Source organism: Myodes glareolus, chromosome 24 (genome assembly GCF_982192425.1).
Source record: "Myodes glareolus chromosome 24, mMyoGla1.1, whole genome shotgun sequence".
In the NCBI taxonomy this organism is placed as follows: Eukaryota; Metazoa; Chordata; class Mammalia; order Rodentia; family Cricetidae; genus Myodes; species Myodes glareolus.
Window position 1 is genome coordinate 8683805 of NC_142049.1, and position 26791 is coordinate 8710595.

General features: G+C 37.9%; 1 protein-coding gene across 27 annotated transcripts in view; it reads left to right on the plus strand.

Moving 5' to 3' along the window:
* Dlg2 (discs large MAGUK scaffold protein 2) overlaps positions 1 to 26791 on the plus strand; it is a 1777227-nt gene that overhangs the window by 1180866 nt on the left and 569570 nt on the right. For all 27 annotated transcript variants that reach the window (XM_085683002.2, XM_085683004.2, XM_085683006.2 and 24 more), the window contains one exon: positions 17606 to 17656. In XM_085683002.2, the coding sequence (XP_085539128.1) occupies positions 17606 to 17656 (51 nt within the window). The remainder of the gene's footprint in view (positions 1 to 17605; positions 17657 to 26791) is intronic.

A 26791-nucleotide genomic window follows, 5' to 3' on the forward strand; every position in this document is an offset into this window, starting at 1 on the left:
TCTGTAAAGCAAAGGACACCGTCAGTAAGACAAAAAGGCTACCTTCTGACTGGGAGAAGATCTTCACCAACCCCTCATCAGATAAAGGCCTGATCTCCAATATATACAAAGAACTCAAGAAACTAGACAATAAAACTCTAATTAACCCAATTAAAAAATGGGGTGCTGATCTGAACAGAGAATTCTCAACAGAAGAACTTCGAATGGCCAAAAGACACTTAAGGTCATGCTCAACATCCTTAGCGATCAGGGAAATGCAAATCAAAACAACTATGAGATACCATTTTACACCGGTCAGATTAGCTAAAGTCAAAAACTCCAATGATAGCCTATGCTGGAGAGGATGTGGAGAGAGGGGAACTCTCATCCATTGTTGGTGGGAATGCAAGCTTGTACAGCCACTGTGGAAATCAGTGTGGCAGTTTCTCAGGAAACTGGGAGTCAACCTCCCTCAGGACCTAGCTGTTAGATTTTTATGACTACTGTATGTTTCATATTTATCCTACTTGGAGTTCTCTTCTAGTTCTTAGAGCTATGGTTTAATTTAGGAGAAATTTTCGACAATTTTTTTTAGGCTGTTTTGGGAATTCACTTTATTTTTTTTTTGAAAGTAATTTTATTAAATTATAAAAGTTTTCATTTCTGCCCCTCTTCCCAACACCCTCCCACTCCCCCCACTCCCTCTCCTCCTCCCTCTTCGTCCCTAAGGGCAGTCAGGGTTTCCTGCCCTGTGGGAAGTTCAAGTTCCTTCCCCCTCCCTCCAGGTCCAGGAAGGTGAGTATCCAAACAGACTGGATCCCCAAAATCCAGTATATGCAGAGGAAACAAGTCCCAGTGTCATAGTCAATGGCTTTTCAGAAAGACTTCGGGCCAGCCACATTCAGAGAATCCGGCCAAATTCCGAGAATCTGGTTAGATCACGTCCTCGTTCAGTCCCAGTCCAACTGGCCTTGGTAAACTCTCATTAGATCCGTCCCCTTGTATCAGTGGGTGATAGCATCCCTCGCAGTCCTGATTTCCTTTTTCATGTTCTTCGTCCTTCTGCTCCTCATTTGGACCTTGGGGGACTAAGTCCGGTGCTCCAATGTGGGTCTCCGTCTGTAGCGCCATCCATCGTCGGATGAATGTTCCCTCTGATCTTGCCTTCCTTGCTCACATTCTCTTTCCTTCTGCTCCTCATTTGGACCTTGGGGGGCTCAGTCCGGTGCTCCAATGTGGGTCTCCGTCTGTATCGTCGTCCTTCGCCAGATGAAGGATCCCTCCGATGGCCCTCTGCTAGAAGCAATAATTTTTCTTCCAATGTTTCTTCTATATATCTTTTTCCCTTCCTCTAGAGTAATTATTATGTGTGTTTTATGCCCTTTGGTGTTGCTGCTATAATTTTTAACATTGTCCTGCAGTTCTTGGGTAATTCTGATTTGCCCTTCTCGCTTTCTAAGCCCAGGTTGTAGATGCTTTTGACCATCTGTTCAATTGCATTCCTGGGCTAGATGCATGGCATTAGCCTCTTCTGCAGTAGTGTATAGCTACAGATAGCTGAGGATGTTTGCCAGTTTACTAGGTTGCCTATTTATCAGCTTTGCTCAGAGGTTATATTTCAAGTCGTTGAGCCAGTAGGAATATAATATTCCACCAATGGAACCAGCTGAATATAGATGGCTGTTTTCAAATGCAAACAGTTTGCATTCTGCTGGAGATTATTTTCTGACAAGTGTCATTGTGTCCTTTCTGTGTATGTGCAGGGTCTCACACTGAGTCAGGTTTGTGTCAGTGGGGAGGACCTTCTTTCTCCCATGTATTAGCACAATCTTGCACATGCTTTCAGCCTTCTGGTGGGATAGAGATATGTAAGTATGTTCAAGAACTGCATGTGTCCCTAATTCCCCAGATTCCCCTGTTAAACTTATCTATGATCTGGACAGTCCGTTGATCTCACCAACCATTATCATCACCTAAGGCCACTTCAATTTTCTCTTCCCTTGATTGTTTGCCACTAACTAGAATCGCTATTGTTTCCAGCAGCTGAGAACATGAGTTGTTTTTTTTTTCTGTGCTCTCCAAATGAAGCCAGCCCCCTCTGGCAATAAAGCTGAAGCACTCACTGCTTTTTTTCTATCCCGATAGACACATTGTACCTCCAGAACATTTTATTAGAGGGCATGGGTAGTTTCAGAGGGAGCTGTGCATAGGAGCACCCCAGGCTAGGACACAGCAGATTTTTCCTGCTCTTAACTGACGTTCAGTGGTTTCTCTGGAATCTTTTTTATTTGGTCAGTGTTTCTTTGATAAGTTTTCAGAGTATAGAAATGGCTATTTTTGACAATGGTATCCAGTTTTTATATTTCTCTTTTGAGAGGTGCTTTTTAAAGCCAACCACTCATTTATTAATCTGTAATTAAATTAATTATGAATAATGTAATAATGAAACCATACCATGTACCCCTTTATTGTTAAAGTGTTTTATTATTTGTCTAAACTTATGCCAATTAATGAACTCATTGAGTCCTTATTACTCTGTGAGATTATCATTCACAGATGCAAAAAAGGGGTAGATGTCGTGTGTGTGTGTGTGTGTGTGTGTGTGTAATTGTATTTGATGAGTTTTTGTAAGAGTATTATGAATGGAAAGACAGAGTTTGATAAGTAGGAAAGAATGATGCAAGATTTTTCTGGATGAATAAATAAAACTTACATATACAAACAAGGATATTATGAATTGAGAATCATTAAGAATTAAATGATATTATGAAAACATGATTTCTATTATCACTTCTCAATGCCCTACTACCTACCTTTTGTCTTTGTTATTACTATAGAAGATTGTGTCTGATTAACCTGGTATCTGTTTACCCATGCTTTAGGTATTTCTATAATATATTTATTATAATGTAACTGAGAATTCATGTTGAAAGAGGAAAATGGGGTGGGTGGGCAGCAGTGACCTATGGTTAGTCATACATCTCTTGGAGCTCACACTATCACCTTCTGAAGTAGCCTAGTCAACAAATGCTTAAATGTTCTTAAAGAGGCCAGGACTGACAGCTATCTAGAGATAGAGACATTATCTGTGTCCTTTGTCCGGGCTAGACTCTGTCCTTTACATAGCCACTGTCACTGCCACACCTGCAATATCGCTCCTCACCCATGCTCCAGTTCAGTCTGAGAAGATCTGACATAGATGTAAACGTTTGGACTGCTCATGTTTTTCTTTTTAAGCAGTATATTATTTATTTTTGGCCACCATTCTTATTTTAGCCCTATTAACTGAATCTAACAATTAAAATATAGAAAAGCAAATCCTCTCTAAAAATTTTGACCACAATCTAAGATTGCAAGCTGATTAAAGTTTTCTAAAAATAATATTCATTAATCACTCCCACTACCCTCACCTACTACCAGATCCAAACAGCCTACAGGAGTTTCTCCTTAGAGAGGATGATAAAAGCCAACCTATGGCCAGCCTAGGAGAATAGGGAGATAATCATTGCTATTTGCCAAGAAGTAGAGATTTGCATGGTTATATAATCCAGGCGTTGATAGAAGAATTTTGTAAATAAGAACCAAAGGCTCACAGAGGTTAATTAATTCCTGAAGTTTATATCTAGAGAATGGGAGAAACTGGTTATGCACCTAAGCAATCTGACTCCAGCATCCCATCTCCTAACCACTGTACTAGGTTACTATATTCTCAGATGCAACCATACTAAATTTCTATTGTATAATTCAAAGATGGTCAATCATCAAAAATTTCTTATGATTTAATCAAAGATTATCTCTCTTTAAATGATAAGCTTATATGGGCAGCAAAATGTGAAAAAAATTTATAATCAAAGTTGAAAAAAATCCCTAGACTCCTATTGAGACTCTAATGTTTACTAGTTGAACAGCTGTAAGCAAACAATGTACTGTCTCGGCTTTTCACTCACCTATAAAACTGAGGTAACAGTGATATCATTCTACATAAAACTATAGTGGAAAGAAAATACAATCATGTATTGACAGAAGTTTGTAAGTGAGTGGTATTGTCATTAGCATCAAGTAACACACTTCTCATAGAATCAAGTTGGAATCTTGCAGTTTCTGTGTTTTCCCATGCTGGAGGACAGGGAGGAGGGACAAATAGACACTGATAATCAGTGCCTATGATTGTCCTAAGGTGCTTGAAGGGCGGTGAAATAAACCAGTAGGATGCTATCCCTTAGCACCGTGCCTGAACTGAAAATATCGCTATGACTTTTTGTGTAACAATCATTTCTAAACATCTATTTTTCTGGAACAACACACATTCAGGTGAACTAGCAGAAAAAATCAAGCCCTGTAGTTCTTTTGCAAGCATTTAAAGGCAGCGATGGGCTTTTAAACAGGAAAGGGGAGCGTCTATGAACTTGTAAAGAAAAGAAGGACAGTCACTCAGTGCACATTTGTTAATCGATGAGTTGATCTTGGCAACTGCTGAAAGGGTGACCCATATTCAGATGAAAGGGTGATGTAGCTTATTGTAGCCAGGGTTGCATAGAAAAAAAAAATTGGTTCACTTTTTTGGACACTGACAACAGTCAACAGGGCTTCAGATACAAAGGGTTTTAAAGATTATAGCACATAGAAATAAAATCCCATAAGACAAGATCCTGTTAATATATGTAGTTACTACGTATAATGTGAGCCCTATGAGAAGAAATGGTTATAAGAACTGCAGGAAAAGCAAGGATTTAAAGTAGGGTGCCTCTTTAAGCAACATTGAATACACAGCGAGGAGCTGAGCTGTGGTGCGGACTCCGAGTCTAGTTAGTACATGGTCCCAGCAAGGTATAGCAGAGGGAACAGTTGCTTTTGTGTTATTAGACACAAAGGGGCTTTGTCCTTTCATTCCTCATTATATGTACTGATCTGTGAATTTTGTTAAGAAAGAATTTGTGTAGAGCATGTGTTTCCCTTCATGAAATGATGAGAACAATGAACAAGATCGTTCTAATATTTTTTCCCTTTTCCCCTTTTTATTAATTTTTGTTGAGCTCTATATTGTTCTAATTTTGTGTTGTTTATGACTAAGTAACTTTTGAGAAAATATCTTAGAAATTCCTCTTCTTGAACAGGAAAATTAGCATTCACATTGATGCGTTAAGAATTACTATGATGACAAGGTGAACTTGTGTTGGCTTCTGGCAAGTAGGGAAGACATTATAGACCACAGTAGCAATGTTAGTGGTAGAAGTTGTGACAATGGTTGTGAATGTGGCTTAGATACCACAGTGATGGGGGCTGCAGTAGCGGTAGGCATTATGACAGGAGTGGGGCCTGGGGCAAAGGTAGCATCATCATTGTTATTACCCATTTTCTTACAAACCTGGGAAATAGAGTGATGGTTTTTCAGGGTATTGATCAGCAGAATATTTTATAGGAGAGACTTTCTTTGGCTACGAAAATAAGAAGGTGCCCATACATACTTTCAGTAGAATTCAAGTCTGTGAAGCAAAGGCTTATTTTGTTCACCCCTCTATTAGTAAGACTTCATCTCATACTTGGGAAGTTTTGACATTCAAAATTACTTTTCTAAAAAATGTAATAACACGGACTGAGTAAAAATATTTAGCGCAGGCTCAAGACATTAGATAGGGTATCCAAAGCAGTTTCTTGGTATAAGTCAAGTATAATTGCTTAGCTAGAAAAAAATTTAAAGATAGAAGACAGAGTGCACATTTAGAAAGTAAGTCATGATAACTCTTAAATTCTTGGACAGCTGATGAATGTTTCAGGGTATTCTTTATGAATAAAGGAAAAAAAACCATTTGAACTGATTTGAGCAGAAAAATCACATGAAGAAAATATCAAAACAAGTAAAGAACACAATGAAAATAAAAAGGAAAAAGTATTTTAACAGATTATATCTGTGCCCTTAAGAAAGTGCTTAACCGGTGTGTGAAACAGGATATTAAGTATTGTTGTGAAATGGGAAGAAGATAGATGGAAAGGGAGATTTATTGAAGAGAAGCATAGAGGACTCTGAAGAAAATCATGGTAATACTTAAAATGGATTATCAATTCTGTTTTTGGTTTACTGTGACTGAAATGATATTAGGGCATTTACTGAAAGAAAAACAGGGCAGGTGAGATGAAAACTCAGGTAGATTCTAGAATGGCAAGGAGCACAGCTCAGGGAACACTTATGGTAGGGAGAAAAGGAATGGTCTGCCGGCCAGTAGGGATGAGGCCAGCGAAGATGAACCATGACCATAATACAGAGGAAAAGAAATGCTGCAACAGAAAACCAAAGGAGACGAAAACAGGAGAAAGATATCTGTCTTCACCTATGGAAAAAGCGCTGGGATCCTTTAGATCCTGCTCTTGTATCACGATAGGACACAAATCAGATTACAGAAGATTGATAAAAATAAAGGAGATCGTGTATGTAGGGAAGACAGAATGTAGAGGGATGAGAGGGACGGAGGTAAGAACGATAGGGCACATCTTATGCGTGGATGGAAATGTCACAATGAAACCCCTTACTTCATAAAATTAATATGTGTCAAAAATTTCAAATGAATTTATTAATTCACAAAAGGAGAACGAATGGTTGTGGAATGGAGGACACTCATGCCCCACCAGATGTTATATTAATCTTACACTGGAATAAAGGAGACATATTATTTTGCCCTTAGTTTCCATAATATTTTAAATGTTTCTTGGAATTTAGCAATCAAAAATTTTGTTGTTTTGTTCTGTTTTATTTTCTTTTAGCTGTTTTTTGTTGTTCTTAGTGGTCATGATTTTGGTTTTGTTTGTGTGTGATTTTGTTTGTTCTTATTTGTCTAGTTCTCGGTTCTTTTGAACAATTTAGCTGCGCCAGTGACTTACATAGAAAGATGGTAGGGGGAGAAAAGGATTTGATGGAATGGAATCTTGTGTGTCATGATGCCTTTACAAGTACTGATCAGTTGTGTTCTACCAACATGGAGTATTCTCGAAGAGCATATTCGAACTCATGAAATATTTAAACCCAAAGAATAAAACAGCCTGCACCCAGGCTGGAGCCAAGTGAATGCATGAAAACCACCTGTTCTTCTCCCATCTGCACATTATACAGAGCTAGAAGCTAACATGGGGGTGAATGAGGGAAAACATTTCTGAATCGGAGACAAATCCAGCTACGGACACAGGCAGTGACTATATTGCCCCTTCATTGTGGAAGCCTTTAATGAAGATGATTTCCAAAATGATTTCCTTTACCACAACATAAGAATCCTAAACTATTTTTCTTAACTTCACTTTCCAAAAAATACTAACAAAACTGTATCACAGTTCTATAGTAAAACAAAACTATGTGATTAAAAATGCTTGGTTTCTAATTAAAAACATAAAGCATAATAATAATTATGTTCCTGATCAATTCTTTGAACCCAAAGTTTTATGTATTATGGAGACTTAAATAACAGAGGATAAAAAGAAGAAATATTTTTTTCAGGAATGAACTAGTATAGAATAGTGTTAATTTATTTATTTGTTTGGTTAAAGGTATAATTTAGCAGTTCTTTGAGTTCAGAAATTTATTTAAATAAGATTAGGATTTTTTAACTTAAAGTCAGTTTGCTGATAGAAGACATTCAGGTGAGTAATAGACACAGTGCTCCTACCAAAATTAGAATCTCAGCTAGGAATATTAATAACTGGAACTTGAGAGCTCAGTAGTAAAGTGGTTGACTTCCTATCATGAAAACCTAATTTCCAGTCCATGAACCCACTTTTCAAAGTTGGACACGGTGGCAAGCATTTAAGATTCTAGGCAGAGAGACATGGGCATGGTTGTCTAGCCTTTTTGGCACATTCCAGACTGGGGAAAGATCATGTCTCTAAGGAAAAGATTGACAACAACTAATTTGACAAGGATAATTGAAGTAAAAATAATATTTAAAGATGGTGAAAAGGAATATTAATGTTCTTTGGTTGTTCTTTTCTATAGAAGTGAAGGAAACCATTTCTATATATTTACCTCTCATCTACCTATCTATCTCTCTATCATCTCTGTGTATCTGTCTGTCTGTCTGTCTGCTTGTCTCTATATGTTCTTGTCAAAAACTAAAAGAAGCCACCTTTTCTGTCAGAATCCTGAGATCTTTGGAATAGAAATGAATAAGATACTAAGGTGCTCAGTTAGAGTACAGGAAACAACACCACATTATGAGTCCCTCCCTCCCTCATGGAATCTTTTAGAGAAGAGACATGGTTGAGGATAGGTTGAAAAATTAGACTCGGTTAAGAGCACAGGTTTCCAGGTGAGGGTCTTTTGATTAGTGAGCAAAAGGAAAATAAGAATAAAGAATGGTGGGATCAGTAGATAGGGGGAACCTTAACGGAAAAAGGTCAGCGCTGTGAAGAAAAATCTCAGAAATTACCTATAGGCATAATAAAACAGAACCATTCTTACCCAATCAGGGCTACCTACCATGATAACTACAGAACCCACAAATTTCTTGAATATAAAGCCAGAATTCGTCCAGCGCAGATTTTAAAGGAAACTGTGCATTGGTTTCCCAGCTGCCAAGACCCGAATAATGACACAGGAACTATATTAATTATGACACTCTTTAGTCAATGTCTCAGGCATATTTCTAACTCTCTCTTAGATCTTAAATTAACCCACTTCCATTAATCTATGGAAGTGGCCTACTAATAAAGTTCCAGTGTCTTTCTCCTTTACCAGCTACATGGTGACTACCTGACTCCACCTTCTTTCTTCCTGCATTTGTTTAGTTTTCCTGCCTACAGGTCATAGGCAAAAGTAGATGCTTTATTAACCAATGGTAGTAAAACATTCACAGCATACAGAGGGAATCCCACATCATCTTCCATTTTCTATCTAAATAAAAATGAAAATTTTAGCTTTAACATAGTAAAATTACATATAACAATTTCCCAAGTTCTAGAATTGACAGAGACATCTCACTACCAGGACAGTCACGCAAAAGTTTTTTTTTTTTTTCTAATGCTGGGGCCTCCATCTTCAGCATCTTCAGCCTATAGGCTCATAGTATCTAGCAGACTTTTCCATGAAGCAGGAAATTTAAAAAACCTGTTTTCACCTATATTGGCACTTTGTCAGACACTTTCTTTTGTGTCTTGTACAATGTCTGGCAGACTCTTTTATGAAGCAGAATCCCTGAAGGACCATCTAGTCTTTTGGAAAGTTTAGCGGTAACTTTTCTGTGGATTCTGCATGTCGAGTTCATACTATATACCATCAAGCATCCCAAGCAAGAGTGGTTTCTTGCCCAAATGGCTAGCCTTTTCACATTGAAGTCAAATTCCATAATGAGTTTCTTCAATGCCCATCAACATCTCTGAAGAAATTGGTGCTGCCAAAAACAAACATGTCTCACTGTTGAGAAAAGTCTAAGTTCTTAAAACCTTTAAAATGCCATATTCTGTAGGTCTTGAAGTGTTGAAGATTATTTATCTAACTGAAATATATCTGTGTATAACTAGAAAGCCTAAAATGAAAAGTTTGACTATTATAAATATCTATCTATTAAACTGTATTTTTTAATTATACATTATATTTTAAATCAGCTGTATAAACATGATACCTTAAACAAGAGTAGAAACTTACATATAATAAAATTGACCTTAAATTTGTATCAATAAACCAACATCATACCACTTTAGTATTCTCTTATATATCATATCCCCTTTTTATTCTTTAGAAAGACCTTGACTATAACTAATAACCATTTATAATCAATCCACCTTAAATGAAAACAAACATTTATAAATGATATTTGGGAACTTGGGCATAGTTATTTTTAGATTACTTCCTGCTGATTGGGTGGACTGTTAATCAGGTCTTTCATGGGGTATCCTATGTGGATGGTACATCTCAGCCAGCAGACCTAAAGATGTCATAGATGTTGGACCACCTGGGCTGTTGCTGCAGGGGATCTTGTTCGATCAAACTGTATTAGCTGGTAAGGAATCCACAACTGTCTGTCCTCAGTGGAAGCAAAAGCAGAACCTCTTTTCTGAAGTTACATGTTCTTAGACTTAAATTTTAAATTTTGAAATCAAGATACCTTTAAAATATCTATGTTGGTTTATCTTAGCATCCCATACAGTGAAATGTCTCTCTGTAGTTAGCTCATTCACAGTCAAAAATTCAAAGAAAAGACAATAATATATATAATCCAGACTCTGTGTATTTTACACTTTGTGTTTCTTTTTAATTTCTTTTATTTTTAAATTTTTGGTTTTTGAGACAGGGTTTCTCTATGTAACTTTGGTTGTCCTGGATCTCACTCTATAGATCAGGCTGCCCTTGAACTCACAGAGGTCCATCCACCTGCCTCTGCCTCTCAAGTGCTGGGTGGGATTAAAGGTGTGCACCACCATGCCTTACTACTCTCTCTCTTTTAAAGGGCTTTCTCTATCCTTTTTCTTTTCTCTCCCAAGCCTACATATATTTTTAAACACACTGTGAACCATTTACAGGCTTTTTCCATATGAATCTGTCTTTCCTGTATATCTCTTTTTTTCTGACCACATGAGTCTTCAATTTGCTAAGCAATATGGCTAGGTTTAAAGCTGCTGCTTTGGTGACTGATCAACCACATTTCTTAGCCTTCTGAGAGTCTAGCTTCATGACAGAGGTACTGGCTGGAGCCATGTTTATTGCCACAACTCTGTGGAGTTTCAAGGTCCCTGTCATCACCAAGTAGCATGCCTGTTCCCCATAAACATCATTTAAATGTTTGGTGGCAGGGCCTCTTAAAAGAACTGCAAGGTTTTTGCAGCTAAATCTGAGTGAGGAAACCTGTCTTAAATGAGACACGCTGACCTTTAGCAAAGACAAATGACCAAGAAAATGCTGCCACCAATAAGCCATGCAATAACCCTGTTCTTTTGTGTCTAGAATTCTTTCCCAAGTTCTCTCAGGTTTTTTGTGGGTGTAGTTTCCCACATTCACACCATTTGTTCCCACAGGAAATATAAGGCTGTGGATTCTTTCTGGGTTAAGAAAAATAAAATTTGATCAAGGAAAATAATTTCTTTTATTCTTCTAAAGAATTTTATGATTTTTATAATTTAGGTTCTGAAGAAATAATGTTGGGTAAATTTTGGCTAAAATTCTCAAATTCTTATGATGGGTGTTATTTATTTTACATCCATTGTATAATCAAATTATCATAATAATCATATAATATCATCCAATGCATGAAAAACTGATTTTTAATATATCAGAAAAAATTTCCTCGTGCACAAATCTCATAATTGTAGACAGGGCAATTCAAATTATTTTTTTTTCTTTTTGTGGTCAATATTCTTACTGAACACCTAAAAACAAACAGATTCAGATATAAAAGTAGCAAAGTTTTAGGACATGTCTGCTAACAGAACTCTTGCAATGGAAGAAAAGGCTCGATATTGGTAAAGCACAAAGGAAAAGGAATGCAGATAGGCACAGCCCACTGAGTCATGTTTGAGTGCTAATGTGTGCAGTTCCACAGTATTTGGTAGTGGTGAACCCTGTCTACTTGGGGCTCCTGTAGAGAGGCACCCTCAGATATGTGGGTAGAGGAATTATGATTTGCAAAAGGATTGGACCCAGGGAATTTCATAATGATCTAGATCATTTTTGAGAACATATGATTTTACCCATGTAAAACATTCCACCATTTCATTGACGCATCTTCTTTCTCCACAGTATAGTTTCTGTGAACAGACCTGTGGCTGCATCCTGTAACTACAAATGAAGGAATGTTTCATGGTCTGTGTTTTCTTCTGGAGGAGGCAGAAATGACAGTAACTGGGACTTTTGATTTCCATAAGCATCATGTGCTAAACAAAGTCCAATGAGCATATTAGAAACACTACCAATCAAAGAAATATCTTAATTATTTCGTAAAAATTACTTCTGGTAAGGGTCAGGATTAAGATGGTATCTGTTATTTACTTTTGTCCTTGTGTCCAGAATAACAAGCTTGATGAAGGAAGGATTTCTTTTGGCTCACTGTTTCAGAAGGTTCAGCTCACTGTCCTCCACCCTATGTGATAGGAGAGAAAATCATAATGGTGACAGCATGAGGAAGAGGTTGTTCTTCACTTTTGGGGAACAGAAGGTCAAGAAGGGAGAACATATAAAGGCCATAAATGGAACACAAGCCCAAGGATGACCCCAGTGACTTATTTTTAGTCTCCATCACCTATATTTACCACTTCCTAATAATACCAATATATAAAGAATCCATCCAGGTTTGATCTATCAACAAGGACTCCGTGATTATTGTTTAATTGATTTTGAAAATTTATCACCAATACATTCAGGAATGTGCTGCATTTGTCCCTAAGCATTTCTTTTAAGTGTGTGTGCATGCACATATGTGGGCAACTTGCCTGTGCAAACACATGTGAAAGCCAGGGTTTGACACGGGACTTTTAAAATGCCTGTGTATTAGTCCTCATTAATGAATGTGGTTTTTGAGAATATGTGTATATCTTAATGTTTACTTTCTTAGTATCTGTCTTTGTGCTTGGTGCTTTATTGATAGTCAGTAATTGTTCTTTGGGTAGAATTCTGTTCAGTCTTAAAGGGCCTTTGCTTTGATGTTCCTGTTTCAGCCCTTGTTAAAACATGTGGCGTGAGGATTTGTAAGGATCTATTGTTCTTGAAGTTTGGTTTGTTTTTAGCTTTAAGGAAATTTAAAAGGTGGTAAAAATTTTAAAAATCAAGGAAATCATTAAGATTCCAATTTAAAAGATTAAAGCATAAAATATTTCACCTGTGTTAGTCATGAAAAAAATATCTCTTCAGGAGATAAAAATAAATCTTGAAATTAAATTATATCATCATCTAGGCAGGTGGTTACTATAGCAGTGAGGGAAAAAGAGACTGTAAAATTGACTCAAGTTTTCCTGAGGCAGAAAAAAATCTATAAAGTATTCCAAGTTTATAAAATGATAATTTTAAGTCCCAAGTTGAAATGTGAGTGGCTGCAAGTCTTGCTCTCTCTTCCTTTAAATGCCATATGAGGCCAGGAGGGCATCCAGTCCAGAAAGTGAGGGACAATGTGTGGAATCAAATTGTTATTTCTGGCCACCAGAGAAACCTACCAGCTATCATGGCAGAATCAATACCATAAATTAATATAAAAAATAAATTATCTGAAGAAAATATATTTTTCAATCTTTGAGAATTCCAAACACATATGTACTGAAATGTGATCATATCTATTTTCTGTTCCCCTCTCCAAGTCTCCATGTAGCCTTCTAATACATTTTCCTCCAAATTTAATGTTCTCTCTTTCATCCACTGAGTCCAACTAGTGCTGTCCAGATGTACACAGAGGTGGGGTCTTCCACTGAAGAATAGGAAAATCTACCAATGGTCACACCCACAGAGAAGAATTATTCTCTCTTCCCAGTTTCTATCAACTGCAGCAAGCTGCTAGACAAGAGAAGAAACCTAGAGAGCCCCTCCTCCATCAATGCTGGTATTTTGTCTGGCTCAATCTGGTGTGGATAACCAAACAAGCCATGAGGTCATGGTCAGCAATCACACCGTTTCTGGAAGACAGCACATCTCACCGCATCCCTCCTCATCTCTCAGCCCCTTTGCTCTTTGTGCCTCCCCTTCCATGTCTCCTAAGCCTTGGGGTAGCAGCTTGGTGATAAACACGTTCCATTTAAGGCTGTGTACTGATAATTTGTTATTCTTAGCAGAATCTGCACTGACTGCCGAGAACTAGAAAAAAAAATGAACCAAGGTTGAGAAAAGGCCCTATCTATGAATATAAATGTAAATATTTGGAAGGCAATTTGACATCATGATCACTAAGCAAGCCAAAAGCAGGCTCTACCCTAGAACTAATGACCTCTTAGTCATGAGCTTTTGACTAGATTAACAGCACCGGGATGTAATTCCCTCTTGTGGAACAACCCTTAAATCCAGTTGGAAAGCAATTAGTCACCGCATTATAGTCGTGTGTTCCAGTAGGCAGGCACATGTTGCCTAGCCGGTAGGTAGTACAGCATACTGTGTCTCCACTAGATATGTCTTTTCCCCCACCAGCAGCCCCGTATCACCTCACAATGCTACCAAAGGAGGAAGGAAGCTTCCCAATTGGTTTGAGAGTGATTTCTCTATGTTCTGCAGCTAAAATGTGTTGTGTTTTCAGCAATAGAATCTTGTAGCTACGGTAGATAACCAAGGGTAATGGAAATAGCCTGTTTTATTAAAACCATATTTCTCAAAACTGGGAAATTCTGTGTATCTTATTGGTTTTCCACAGTGACAATGCCTCGGTTTTCTACTTTTTAAGCTAAAGAAGAGACTATAAGCGACCAAACAACTGATCTGGACTATAGGACCAGAGTCGGAATAGCAGGGGCTTCAACCATGCAACTTTCTCCTCCCCATACTATCAGAAATGCAATATATGACTAACATGCTTAGATAACACAGGAGATGTGAATTCTCAAGGGAAAACATATTGGCTAGAGTTCTTTTCAGATATAGAACTTCATATAAGTGGAAAGTTTCATGTCAGAAGAGTTGGGATTTGGCTTTGCAAATACAATGCTTTTGTAAAAGTGTAATGTCCCGAGTTCAAATCCCTCAAGCACACATAAACATTAGCATAGGTCTGTAACCTCTGTAATCTTAGGTTAGGAAGGAAGGTAGAGTCAGAAAAATCTCTCAGAAGTTCATGGGCCTGCAAGAGCAAATGGTGTAGATGGATACCAACACAAGTTTGTCCTCTGACTTCCACACATATTGTGTGATTTACATGCCCCCAACTTTCATGTACATACATCACACACACACACACACACACACACACACACACACACACACACACACACACACACATTCACAAATAAAAGGAGAAAGTTACACGTTAAAGAACTGATATTGATTATCCCAAGACCTTGGGGGTAGTTCGCACAGAAGCATCTTGTCTGTAAACCCCATGGCCAGGAGAACAAGAGCCATACCCAACAGTTTTGACCTCTGGATGACGATGTTCACTATGATGGGCGGTAGTGATTCTCTGTTAGATATTCCTTGATTCATCTCCTCTCAGTAAATTGCTACCATCTAAATAAATGTGGGAAACACTGAAGGAATATTCTCCTGGTCCTATTATTTGAAAAGGTTTAAAGATCCATAAACATCACAGCCAAGACTTAGGAAGCTCTCATTAAAATACAGATAAAATACACAGATATTCCTGTGTTTTGTTCTTTCTATCAAAATCTCTGCCAAGAGAGTATGTAGTTCGCTTTCTTTTCTTTTTTTTTTTTTTAAGACTTCATCAAGGGAATAAAAACATCACTCTTCTAATGAGAGACTAGACATTAGAGCCTCTAAAATTTCTTATTCCTGAATGCCCACACTAGCTTTCTGATTCCTTGTTTAAAATGTTTATCAAATAAGGCTGAAATGTTGGCTTGACTATGATTAAAAAGAATTCATTCCTCTTTTATTTCAATAGATTTTGCTACAGACGTGATATTCTTTCTTTTTAAAGCAAGGTTACATCCTGGATGCCTCTCTCTACCCTCAAAAGGAGTCTGGATATTGTTATCTTAGGGAAATGACATTACATTCTTTAGTTGAAAGCTAAAGATCCTTGGAGTACACAGAAGCCTGCTGACAGGGCTCCTGTGACCTGTGCCTGAAGCTGACTAGGGAACTTCAGAATGCTAATTATCATGTGCATATAGAATGAGTCTAGGATCTAACATTCTGCATGCATAATCTCAAGATTGTTAAGTAAAAATTATATAGGCTACTGTATATCCTCTGTGATGCAAACCAGTAGAAATTCTTGTCTTCTGTTTCTTGAAAGAATGCCTTTCACTTTGCATCTTTGGATATTTACTTCCAGGGTGTTTATTTTCCCTTCTTTGGAGCTTATTCCTCCTCCCCAGTTTGCAGCACTTCAGTACCATGAAGGGCTTCACTCTAGAGAATCTGTGAAGCAAAGAAAAGCTCCATGGAGCCATACTGAGTAAACGAAAACACATCACATTAATTCGGTCTCCTCCTGCTATCCTCCTATCAGTTATGGAAAGTAAGAAAGATTAAACAAAAGTTCAGACAGAAGCACACACATACAAGGGGTTTTGGTTGTTGTTATTTTTTTCTGTCTTTACATACACTCAACCAAAGCCTTCCTAAAGTTGCTGAAGCTTTCTGACATCACGAAGTCCTTTTCTGTGAGTCATTAAATTGCTGAAGCCCAGAAAATCAAATTTAGTTTAGGTCTGTTTGATAATGTAATAACACAGTAAAATGTGATTCACCAATTAGCTCATGTAATTGAATAATCAAAAACATGCTCCGAACGAGTCGCCGAGGCACAGTCCACCATCCTTACGGCTTTGTATTTTCACTGACTACTACTGCAGGTACCTCTTCGGCCAACGATATTCCCTCCCTGCTTCTTATGAAAGAGAATCTACAAATGCATCTGTGGCTGTAGATCAATAGAAGACTTAGCTTCATTACTTGCTGATTTCTCTCTTCTCCTTCATCAGCTCCCTCTTGAGTAACTTCAACACTGGGCAAAGGGGCTGCCAATCTAGTCCTGGCCTCCCTAGCACTCTGTCTCCATATTTAAATTCCGTAAGGAGAGAAACCCAGACTGATGTTAGAACCTTGAAAGGCAATCACAATTTTGTAGTTGAAAAACTGTCTCCCTTGATGATTCCTAAATTCTAATGGTGTGAGCAAGACATACTTTAGGGGAGAGGGGGCGTAATAGACAGTTTGAGACTTTTTTCTCAGAAATTATCATTTTCTAAGAAGAAATCTATGGCATATAAAAATAGGAATTCAGTGGGGTTTTTTTTGCTAAGTTTACAGCATTTTCATAATTCTCTGTGCACATCTGTTGATTCATAGGTGCCCGGCTATATTCAAAATTTCTCCTTCTAAACTCAGATCAATTCAAGGATTGTTTAGATGGCTGAAACAAACTCTAATGAGGAATTTTTAAATGGGTCCTACTTTATTCATTTATTACTTCTGAAATATCTGGGCAGGTTTTCATGGTCCAGAGCTTCCAATAAGCAAAAGAAAGAGTAATTGGAATATATTACCTGAACTTGCGTCGATAAAGAAATGGAATTTCTTAGCTGACTCAGTCATTCTTAATGTAGCTTTGCCCCTCAAAAGAGAGGAGAAGAAAGAGGGGCAGGAAGAGAAGGAGGAAGAAGAGGAGTAGAAGGGCATCCCATGGAGTTTTACTGCCATGTTACACTTCACACTTTAGATTTTATTCAAGAGGTCTAAAGAGTTATTAGTAAACAATTTCCTTTGTAATTATATATCATCACCCTTTGATGATTTGTTTATAAACTCATAATGCATATTTTATACTGCCTCCTCGCATGAAAAAATCCAACATTCTAAGCAATGAAATCATCATTAATTATTTTTGTTGTGTCTCATTTTATTTAAGGAAAAGCATAATCCGAAGCCCAACGTGAAGGAAATACTCTCTAATGGCAGGTGTATGCCACCACACCTGGAGTTCTCCAGCAGTTTTTAAATGTAGAATCTCATACTCAAAGCGCATTAGTAATTCTCTTTCCTTTTTTTTCCTATTAATAGGTCAATGGAACAGAAATTGAATATGAATTTGAAGAAATTACATTGGAGAGGGTAAGAAAAAAATTAAACTCTTTAAGTTGATTTTCTACCTTCCAGGTCCTGATTTGTAATCTTGTGAAATTATAAAATTATATTTCTTAACCTAAAGTTACCTACAAGATTTACAGGAGAGTGTTAGTGAAATGCTTTCGGCAGAGAACATTGAGATAGAAGACCAAACACCCAGAGTGTTCTATTAGTAGACCATGTTGTCAGGGATAGGGGAAACAAATGGCGAAGGCGGAAGTGGCCCAGGAGCTTGTGCGTTTCTGGATATTCTGGATACTCTGTTGTTACTGATGTGGCTGTATGTTTCTAAGACAGGTGATAAGATGTTCTCCATCGTGTGATATTGTTGTCATAATCTGACCTACAACTGCCACACATTTTCTATTTCAGCAACAAAAAGAGTGACAAGCATAAAGCCTATCCCCAAAGGCAGGCACATCAACCCTGTAGCGCTCTGAAAATACGCTAGAAGGACCTTGGCAATGACTTCCAGCAAATAGGGGAAACCGTGCCACTCAGAGCATTTTGGTTGTTTACAAAACAGCCAAAGAAATGTCAAAGACAATCTCTAAAAAGCAGTGTCAGGTAACATTAACAGGCTAGCCATCATTCCAAAAGGTGACATAAAACAGCTTGCTTACCCTCATTAGGACATGAAGATGAGGAACATGAGCAGTTTCATATCTAATTGCAAGTTTTTTCAAAGGTGCCGTACTATGTATTGACAATAAATTGTCCTGAAAATGAGCTAATTTGGAAACAGAGATCAAAAACCTTGGAAAAAAAGCATAGTTTTAGAAACACAATTACATTTTAAAAATTAGACAAATTTTACAAAGACTGCTCTTATTTGTACTGTTTATAACAGTAAAGGCTCAAAAATATATTTATTACTTCCTTTATACCCATATAATATTCATCTTAAAAAAATAAATACAATGAAATACTGTTATATTTCAATATCAATTTAGACTATGTCATTGCAAGAATACAAAGCATATCAATTATGTAAATCAATTTTAAAATAGTTTTACAGTAATTTTAAAAGGTAGTTAAACATAGACTGAATCGAATTGAACAAAACTCTTCCCATCTCCAAGTTTTAGTAAAAGTAGAAAAGTTTTAAATATTCTTTTCTTTGAAAAAAAGAGAGGGAAAATTAAAACAACATCCAGAAAGAGTGGGGGACACACATGGTATGGCTGAGTCTTCTCGTCACTTGAGAATCAGGGACTCTATCACAATTAACACTACTGGTTGTGAGGATTACTGAGAGAAATTAACAAGCAATTTCTTTTGTCATTGGAGAATTGCCTTTAGATGACTTATTGTTTATAAACTCAAAATGTTTGTTTTGTATGGTCCCTCATACAAAAAACAAATCACACCACTCTGAGGGGTAGAATCATTGATGATTATTTTTGTAATGTCATTTTCATTTTGGCAAAAACATCCAATGCACAAACATAAAAGCATGTTCAGGAATGGCAGGTGTGTGGTGGCAGTATGGTTTATGAGGTACAACGCACAATGAAAATGGCGACCCTACTAAACCCAGAACCTATGCAGCTAAACCAGTTTTACTGTGTGCTTTATTCTTATCCCCTCCCTAAGTAGTCCCCTTTTATATAGATATTTTACATGAAAATAGCAATGTACCAGATTTAAGACCCCAATGTGTATGACTTTGGTTAGGACTATAAGACTCAAAGACATCTTACAGGTGTCTCGAACAAGCCTATTAACTTTTGTTTGCTGTGACAGTATCCTACCTCCCTGCATCCCTGTGACCTAAGGTTTTACATCGTCAACTGGATCAGTGTTAGGTGCACCTTGGGGACCATTCTGTGATCCCATTATATTTATTCTCAGCTTTTAATAATAATAGCTGAAGAAGTCACCAAAATCCTTCAAATGGCTCGTAAGCCTAGTGACACGTGAGTCTCATTTGAGAAGCTCACACCCCTAGTTGGATCTGTCATTCTTTCACTTTCTCTCTGTCTATTCGTTCCTGTACTGAAAATCTACGGAAAATGATCGAATTCCAACCGTGCTTTATAATACACATTAAAATAAATACACCAAAGATACATATATGCAACATATGTGACCCTGGAAGGATATAAGCTGTTAAAGTGTTCCTGTCTTACTAAGGATTTGGGGTAGATATTAGTTGTTTCTTTTTGCATATCTCCTAAATATATTTAATAATTTTATAATACAATAAATTATATAATAAATTATATAATAATTTAAATAATTTTGTATAAAATGAAAACATAATTATTATTCTATGAGCTGTCATTCAAGTGTGAGTTAATACTATAGACCTTTATTCATTTATACTTCCGCTTTAATTTCTTGCTCTTCACTTTCATGAGTCAACAGATTTCTCATTTTATTCTAATTTTTATTGAGCGTGAGTCCTCTTAAAGAAATTTACATGGGAAGCCAAGTACTCTGCAGATGGAGTCTTTAACACATCCATTATGGACTTGAATAAAATTTTAATGGCATTCTAAATAGAGAAAGTGGTGTTAGGGGATAGTAACTCAAACAAGAGAGAGAGAAAGAAGAAAAACTACGCACGTTTGTAAATCGCTATCCTCTCCGAGGCTGGAAATGTCATTAGTGAGGTTCAGTACAAGATAAAGTGGGCAGTCCATCTAAACCCAGGGCCTAAGCAACTCAGGAGACCCCACTCTGTGTCCGCTTCTTCTCCCTTCCCCTACACAACATACACTATCTTTAAGAAAGCACTGGTTTTTTCTGCTTAGCTCTAGCTCAGCAGATAACTAAAGGCAAACATCAAGTTGAGAGAGAGCATTCACATGGAGTCATATGATTGCAGGTTCTAGTTTGGAGTCTCATATTTACACTAACCCTAAGCAAGCTACACCTTCTCCCTGCCTCCCTGTTATTGGATTTCCGATCATACACTGAACCTTGTCATTTCCACTAACTGTACACCTTTCAAATCCTCTGTGCCACATGTTATATCTTTTTCAGAATTTCTCTCCCGAACTTCCATAATCTCCATTAGGACTTGAGTTGCTGACTTCATGGTCTCCCCCTAGTCTACATCTTTATGTCTTCCCTTCCCTCCTTACATACGAAGTCTGACCTGGTCCAGCATTCTAATTTTCCATCTCATATATTCTTCGCTTACTTTCTCACTTAGCTGATTTGTTCATGAATCAAAATCTCAGTCCTATTAACGAGTGGTTAAACTTTTCTCGTTCATTCCACGTAAGCTCCTGAGCTGCTGGGCCTGGCCAGAGAGGCGCTCATGCAGCTTGCTCTCGGTTCTTAACCATTGACTTGTGACTCTCAAATACTCTTGATAATTCTTAATATTTCACTAGAAAATCCCTTCTCTCTTTCTCTAAGACAATAATTTTCACATCATCTTTGAGCTCTTCACATCTCTAACTAAAGTCTGCTCCCTCACCCTCACTTTCTAGTAATCACTGCCCTCCATGTGCCCTTGAGAAAAAGTAAGAAAGGATTTCACTTCCTTATTTTTTCTGTAACCACGTTGCAGTGAACTTTTCCCAAGAAAGTGAAATAATTTTTCTCTGTTTCCTTCCCAGGGTAACTCTTAATTTGTGAACAAGGTTTTATTTACTATACTTTTAATAAAACATTTTCATTTTACTTTTATTGGTTCTTTTATTTGGAGATAGAGTCTTACTTTTTGGCTTAGAACATGCTTTGTAGAGCAGGCTGACCTCCGAGTTGCAAAGAGTTGCGTCCCAAGTGCCGGGAGTGCAAGTGTGTATTTTGATGCCTAGCTCTTACCCCATTTTAACCTACTTCCAGTTTCAGCCCCACAAGATAAAGCTTTCTCTGTCAAAGTTATGATAGTAAAAACTCTTGCCCGATGAGCATCAGTTCTCAGTACTAGCTGATTTGTCAGGAACATTTGGTATAACTGTCACTAGTTCATCAAGATAATGTTTGTTTGTTTGTTTGTTTAACTTCTAGAGCAAAGCATTTTTCTGTGCTCTTATTTCTTTGCTGGTTGCCCATTGCTATTTGCTGCTTTCTTTCTATATTGTTCCTCTAAATGCTGGGTGGTTCCCGATACCAGATGGAAACACCTCTGTCAGCTCTCCTTCCTAGAATGCCCTATCTCATCCAGATGCAAGGCTTACACTCACACCCCTATGGCTTCATCTTCTGAATCTGAAGCTGCGGCCCTTTCCCTCAGCTCACTGTCTATAACTAATTATCCATCTCATGCATTTGCTTAAATACCAAGGGGGTCCTTTCCCCTGGGCTCCCTCCCTTGGGTCTCAAACTGCTTCTCATCTAACAGTCCTTACTGAGTTATATGGTTTCTTGTTACCCAGCCAAAATTATCTTCAAAGTCTCATTTATTTCTTTTCCTTGGGATCCATGAACAGGAGTGCACATACTTCCATAAAATGTATATTTCAAAGTCAAACTGGTTTTACTACCCTTTCTGTAGAATCTTCACTCAAAGCAAGCTCATCCACACCTGGACCACTCTAGTATCCTGTCTCACTCTTCTCCAAATAACCATGGCAATAGTTTTCTAACTGTAAGCCAGGCTGCACCACTTTATTATCGAAACCTTCCAAGGGCTGAGAATGCACCAATCATCGTCATCATCACCATCATCAGCATCACCACCACCATCATCATCTTCATCTACAAGGCCTCATGAGATGTTTCCCCCCTCATCTGTCTTCACATATATTGCTATATCTGCACTGTCAGTCTTGGGATTCCTCAAAAATCCATGCTTTTCTCACCTCAAGGCCTTGCTTGCAGCTGTTCTTTTTGCTTGAAAAACTTCATATATATATATATGTATGTATTTTTCCAAATGAGACTGGAATCATATTTCCATATGAGATTGCAGTGAGAAGATTTTACATTTATACAATCTCTCTATATAATATTACTATATAATATATTATATATTATTATATATAATATAATATATTGTACCTATTATATATATGTATAATTTTCTCACTGCACTCTCATATGGAAAATTGTTTCTATCTAAATTAATACTAAATTTCATCCACCCACAGTTTTATTACTATTTAACTATACTTACTAACATATGAAGTATGTTCAATTTGTTAATGCCTATTTCTTCCAGAATATATACTATTTATACATACTCGGTCATTTCTGTATTTGATTTGTCTACAATAATTTGACTGTGTAGTACATATTAAGAAAAAGGTATGTGGGTGGCTTTTGCCTCACCCTGCTCCTGGGAGGACAGTGAAGGAGGTGCATGGAGCCTGTTTTGAATTCAGTGTTAAAACCCTGGTTCTAATAGCAGCTGTTCAAATGACCTTGAACTCCATGTGTACCCTCATTGAACTTCAGTTTTCACATCAGGGAATGAACATAAGCAGTTTGTATCGATCTCAGATTAGCCTTGGAAAATGAATCTGTTAATGTAAAGGTTCATAATGTCATGCATGTTGAGTCTTAATATTTGATTTGGTTGATACATCACTTCTCACAAATATATCAGGACTGTTGAGAACCCTGACGTTTAATAGCCTCTCAGGACAAGACAGGCATTTTGGTGACTAAATGCTTGCAAGAGAAACATGGGTGTAAGACTTCAGATCCCCAGAACCAATTTAAATGAGAGTGAACCTGGTAGCCCACCTGTATTGCCAACCTTACAGGACAGTTGGGAGATCCCAGAGCAAGCTTGCTTGCAAAACTAAACAAATCAGTGAGCTCAGTCCCTCAGGGACTGAGAGACATTGCCTCAATGAATAAGTTAAAACTGATGAAGGATCATTTGAGAAAGCAACCATGGTCCTCTTCATGCATAATACATATGTTAGTATGGACAAAGAAAGCAGACAAACAAATAGCCTGAGATGCTTTTTAAATTTATTTATCTATTTATAAAAACTAGCTTTCTCATTTTACATACTAATCACAGTTCCCACTCCCTCCCCTCTTCCTACTCCCTCCACCTTCCCTCATCCCATCTACTGCTCAGAGAGGGTAAGGCATCCCATGGAAAGTCAACAAAGTCTAGTGCATTGTTTTAAGGGAGGACCAAGGCCCTCCCCACTATGTCTAGACTAAACAAGGTATCCGTCCAAAAAGAATGGATTGCAAAAAGCCAGTACAAGCAGTAGGAATAAATCCTGGTCTCACTGCAAGTGGCCCCAGAGTCTGCCCCAGACACACACACACACACACACACACACACACACCATCACCCACATTCAGAAGGTCTGGTTTAGTCCTATGCTGGTTCCCCTACTGTCTAGGCCAAAATTGGTGAGCTTTCATTAGCTCAGGTAAGTTGTTTTAGTAGGTAGGTATCCCCTTCATGGTTTTGACCCCTTTGCTCATATTATCGCTCCTCCCTCTCTTCGACTGGACTTTGGGAGCTCAGCCCAGTGCTTAGCTGTGGATCTCAACATCTGCCTCCATCAGCAACTGGATGAAGGCTCTATGATGACATTTAAGATAGTCATCCAGGGAGGGAGAGCAAGGAACAAGATAATTTGATTGAGGGATTCATTGCAGGCCTAGCAAGAAACCTGGCACTAGAGAAATTCCCAGGAATCCACAAGGATGGTCCCAGCTAAGACCCTAAGCAATTGTGAAGAGAGTACCTGAACTGGCTAGCCTGTGATTCTTAATGTACAATTAATAAGAAGTTGATGAAACACCAAGAAGTCTGATAACATGCCTTTTCCTTACTGTTTCTGATGTAGGTTAGATGCCAAAGGTATAACAGCCACGGACCTTGTACATGAGTTTACCATTCATACATTTTCATCTAATCTCTATAACATTAATTATATGCTAAACTGGCCACACTTAATAATATCTTCATGAAGTATGTCTTCAGAACCCCACTTTTACTTGCTAAGAGTCTGAGACTCAGATCAAATAAGCGCACTCAAAATCTTAGGGGAAAGTCACATTTTCGGAAGGAGTGAATTAAGATCAGCTCTGCCACACCACGTTAGCCTACCTTAAAAGGTAGCTCACATACCATCTCCTTCAAGGGGCTTTGCTTGCCTTTCCCTCCTGATTAGTGTCCCTCTTCACAAACATCAGTCTCGACCTGACGAAAAAGTGACTAGAATCTGTCTCTCCCAGTGCCCTAGGCATTTTCCCATGGACAGTACTTTATTATGGTGTTTTTAGATACCATGTCACGGCAAAGGCAGAAACATTGGACAATTTGAAGACAAATCGATAGCTCATTTTCTGCTGCCAAGTTGCTCAGTGAATTGACCATGTGCTAAACATACTAAACCCTATGAATATCTCCCATGCATCAGATTGTCATTTACTAAATGTGAATACCAGACACAGTCTATACTTCATACGTCACATGGTATTAGAGGAGTAAATAGTAACCGTGAAGAAGAACAGTGTTAGAGACATCTGGCCCACAAGAGAGTCCTTCTGTGACACATTACACTTCAGCAAACTCCTGGGCCATGAGAGGAGTGCAATCACACAGCAGGAGGCAGAAAGATAAAGCCTCTCACACAGAAGTAGCATCCAACTGCTCAGAGGCCTCTAGAAAAGTATTGCTCAAGTTACTTAGGATGAGTGTAGTTTTTCGAGCTGTGAAGCAGGAATCAGAGGACCAGGCAGGAGAGACAGAACAAGCAGTGAACGTGAGTGCCTTGGATAACTCTGCAGGCTAGTTAATGTCGGCCCAAAGGCAATGGAAAACCTATGAAGAGGTTTAGTCATGAGAGCGGCATAATTGTATCTACAAAAGCATTGTTTTAGCTGTCGGGCTGGATCCTCATGGCATCGGACTGAGGGAAGGATGCGCGTGGGCCAATTAGGATATAACTATGGATAAATGTGGTCAATAGTGAAGGAAGAGTAGGTAGCTTAAAATGTATTAGAAATTATCCAGTGGCTCTCTACTGTATTTTAGGTTGAGGGAGAAGAGTCAAAGATGCCTACAGTAATAATGGAACAGGTTCTTGTCACAGACGCTTAGCCAGGTGCACCTGTTATCACGCAAGCCTTGCTGACACCCAGAGTTACCTGTCAGCTGAGTAGATTTGTCAGTATTCTGTTTATGAGGCTAACAGACTGTGTATTCCTGGTATGATTTACACCATAAGAAGCCAGTTCACTTGTGTGAATAATAGATTCACCATGCCTGAGAGACCTTGACCGACATGCATGACAGTGATTGAACAAAGAAGAGAAATCCATGTCTGGGACGTATAACACCCCTCTATTCTCCCTGACAAGGTAGGCACATTCCTCAACAACCAGTAAGATTACCATATATTAGAGCCTTTTCTTAAAGTATAAATCTGTGACTTCTTTGCTTGTTATTTACCCATAAATAAATTTATAAGGCAGAGGTAGATGACTGACTTATTCAGTTTCAAAACGTCTCACAGATTAAATATGTTTTGGATAAGAGTGGGAATTTTAAAAGTAGTGCTTGTGAAATAATAGGTTCCCCATTAAAGATGTCCAATGGCTTGTCCAGCTTGCTCCGGGTGTCAAATTAATTAGGAAGTAATTGAATGTCTGAGTCACTTAGGCCACATTGTTTGATATTGATCATTGTGAAAATTTCTAAAGTCAGATAGAATTAAGGATCCAATCCTTCGAGTAATGTGGAGAATCGTGTTTCTGAACACCTTGTTTTTTCTAGGACTGTTTAGCTCTTTTCAGTTAATAGTAACAGGAATGATAATCAGAGTCCAAACAGATGGTTGGTGGGTTTTCAATAATATATAGTCAATCACTGCAAAACCTCATTCACATTGAGTTAAATAACTTTGGGTAATAGATGATTTCTTCAAGCAAATTCCACTACATGTTCAATTATGGTGTATCTTTTCAGTACGCTTGAAACAGGGTGTGTGTGTGTGTGTGTGTGTGTGTGTGTGTGTGTGTGTGTGTATGTGTGTGTGTGTATATATATATATATATATATATGCAGCTGTTATATGAATACACATCACTCAAACATAAATGTTTATTTGGATATATATTAAAGAAAAGTGATTTAAGGACTAAAAGCAAGCCTCTAAAAGCATTGTGAGGAAGGACAGTCTGGAATTCCTTATGAACCCAAGGTCAGCCACTTCCTGTGTGACCTCAGGCAAATAA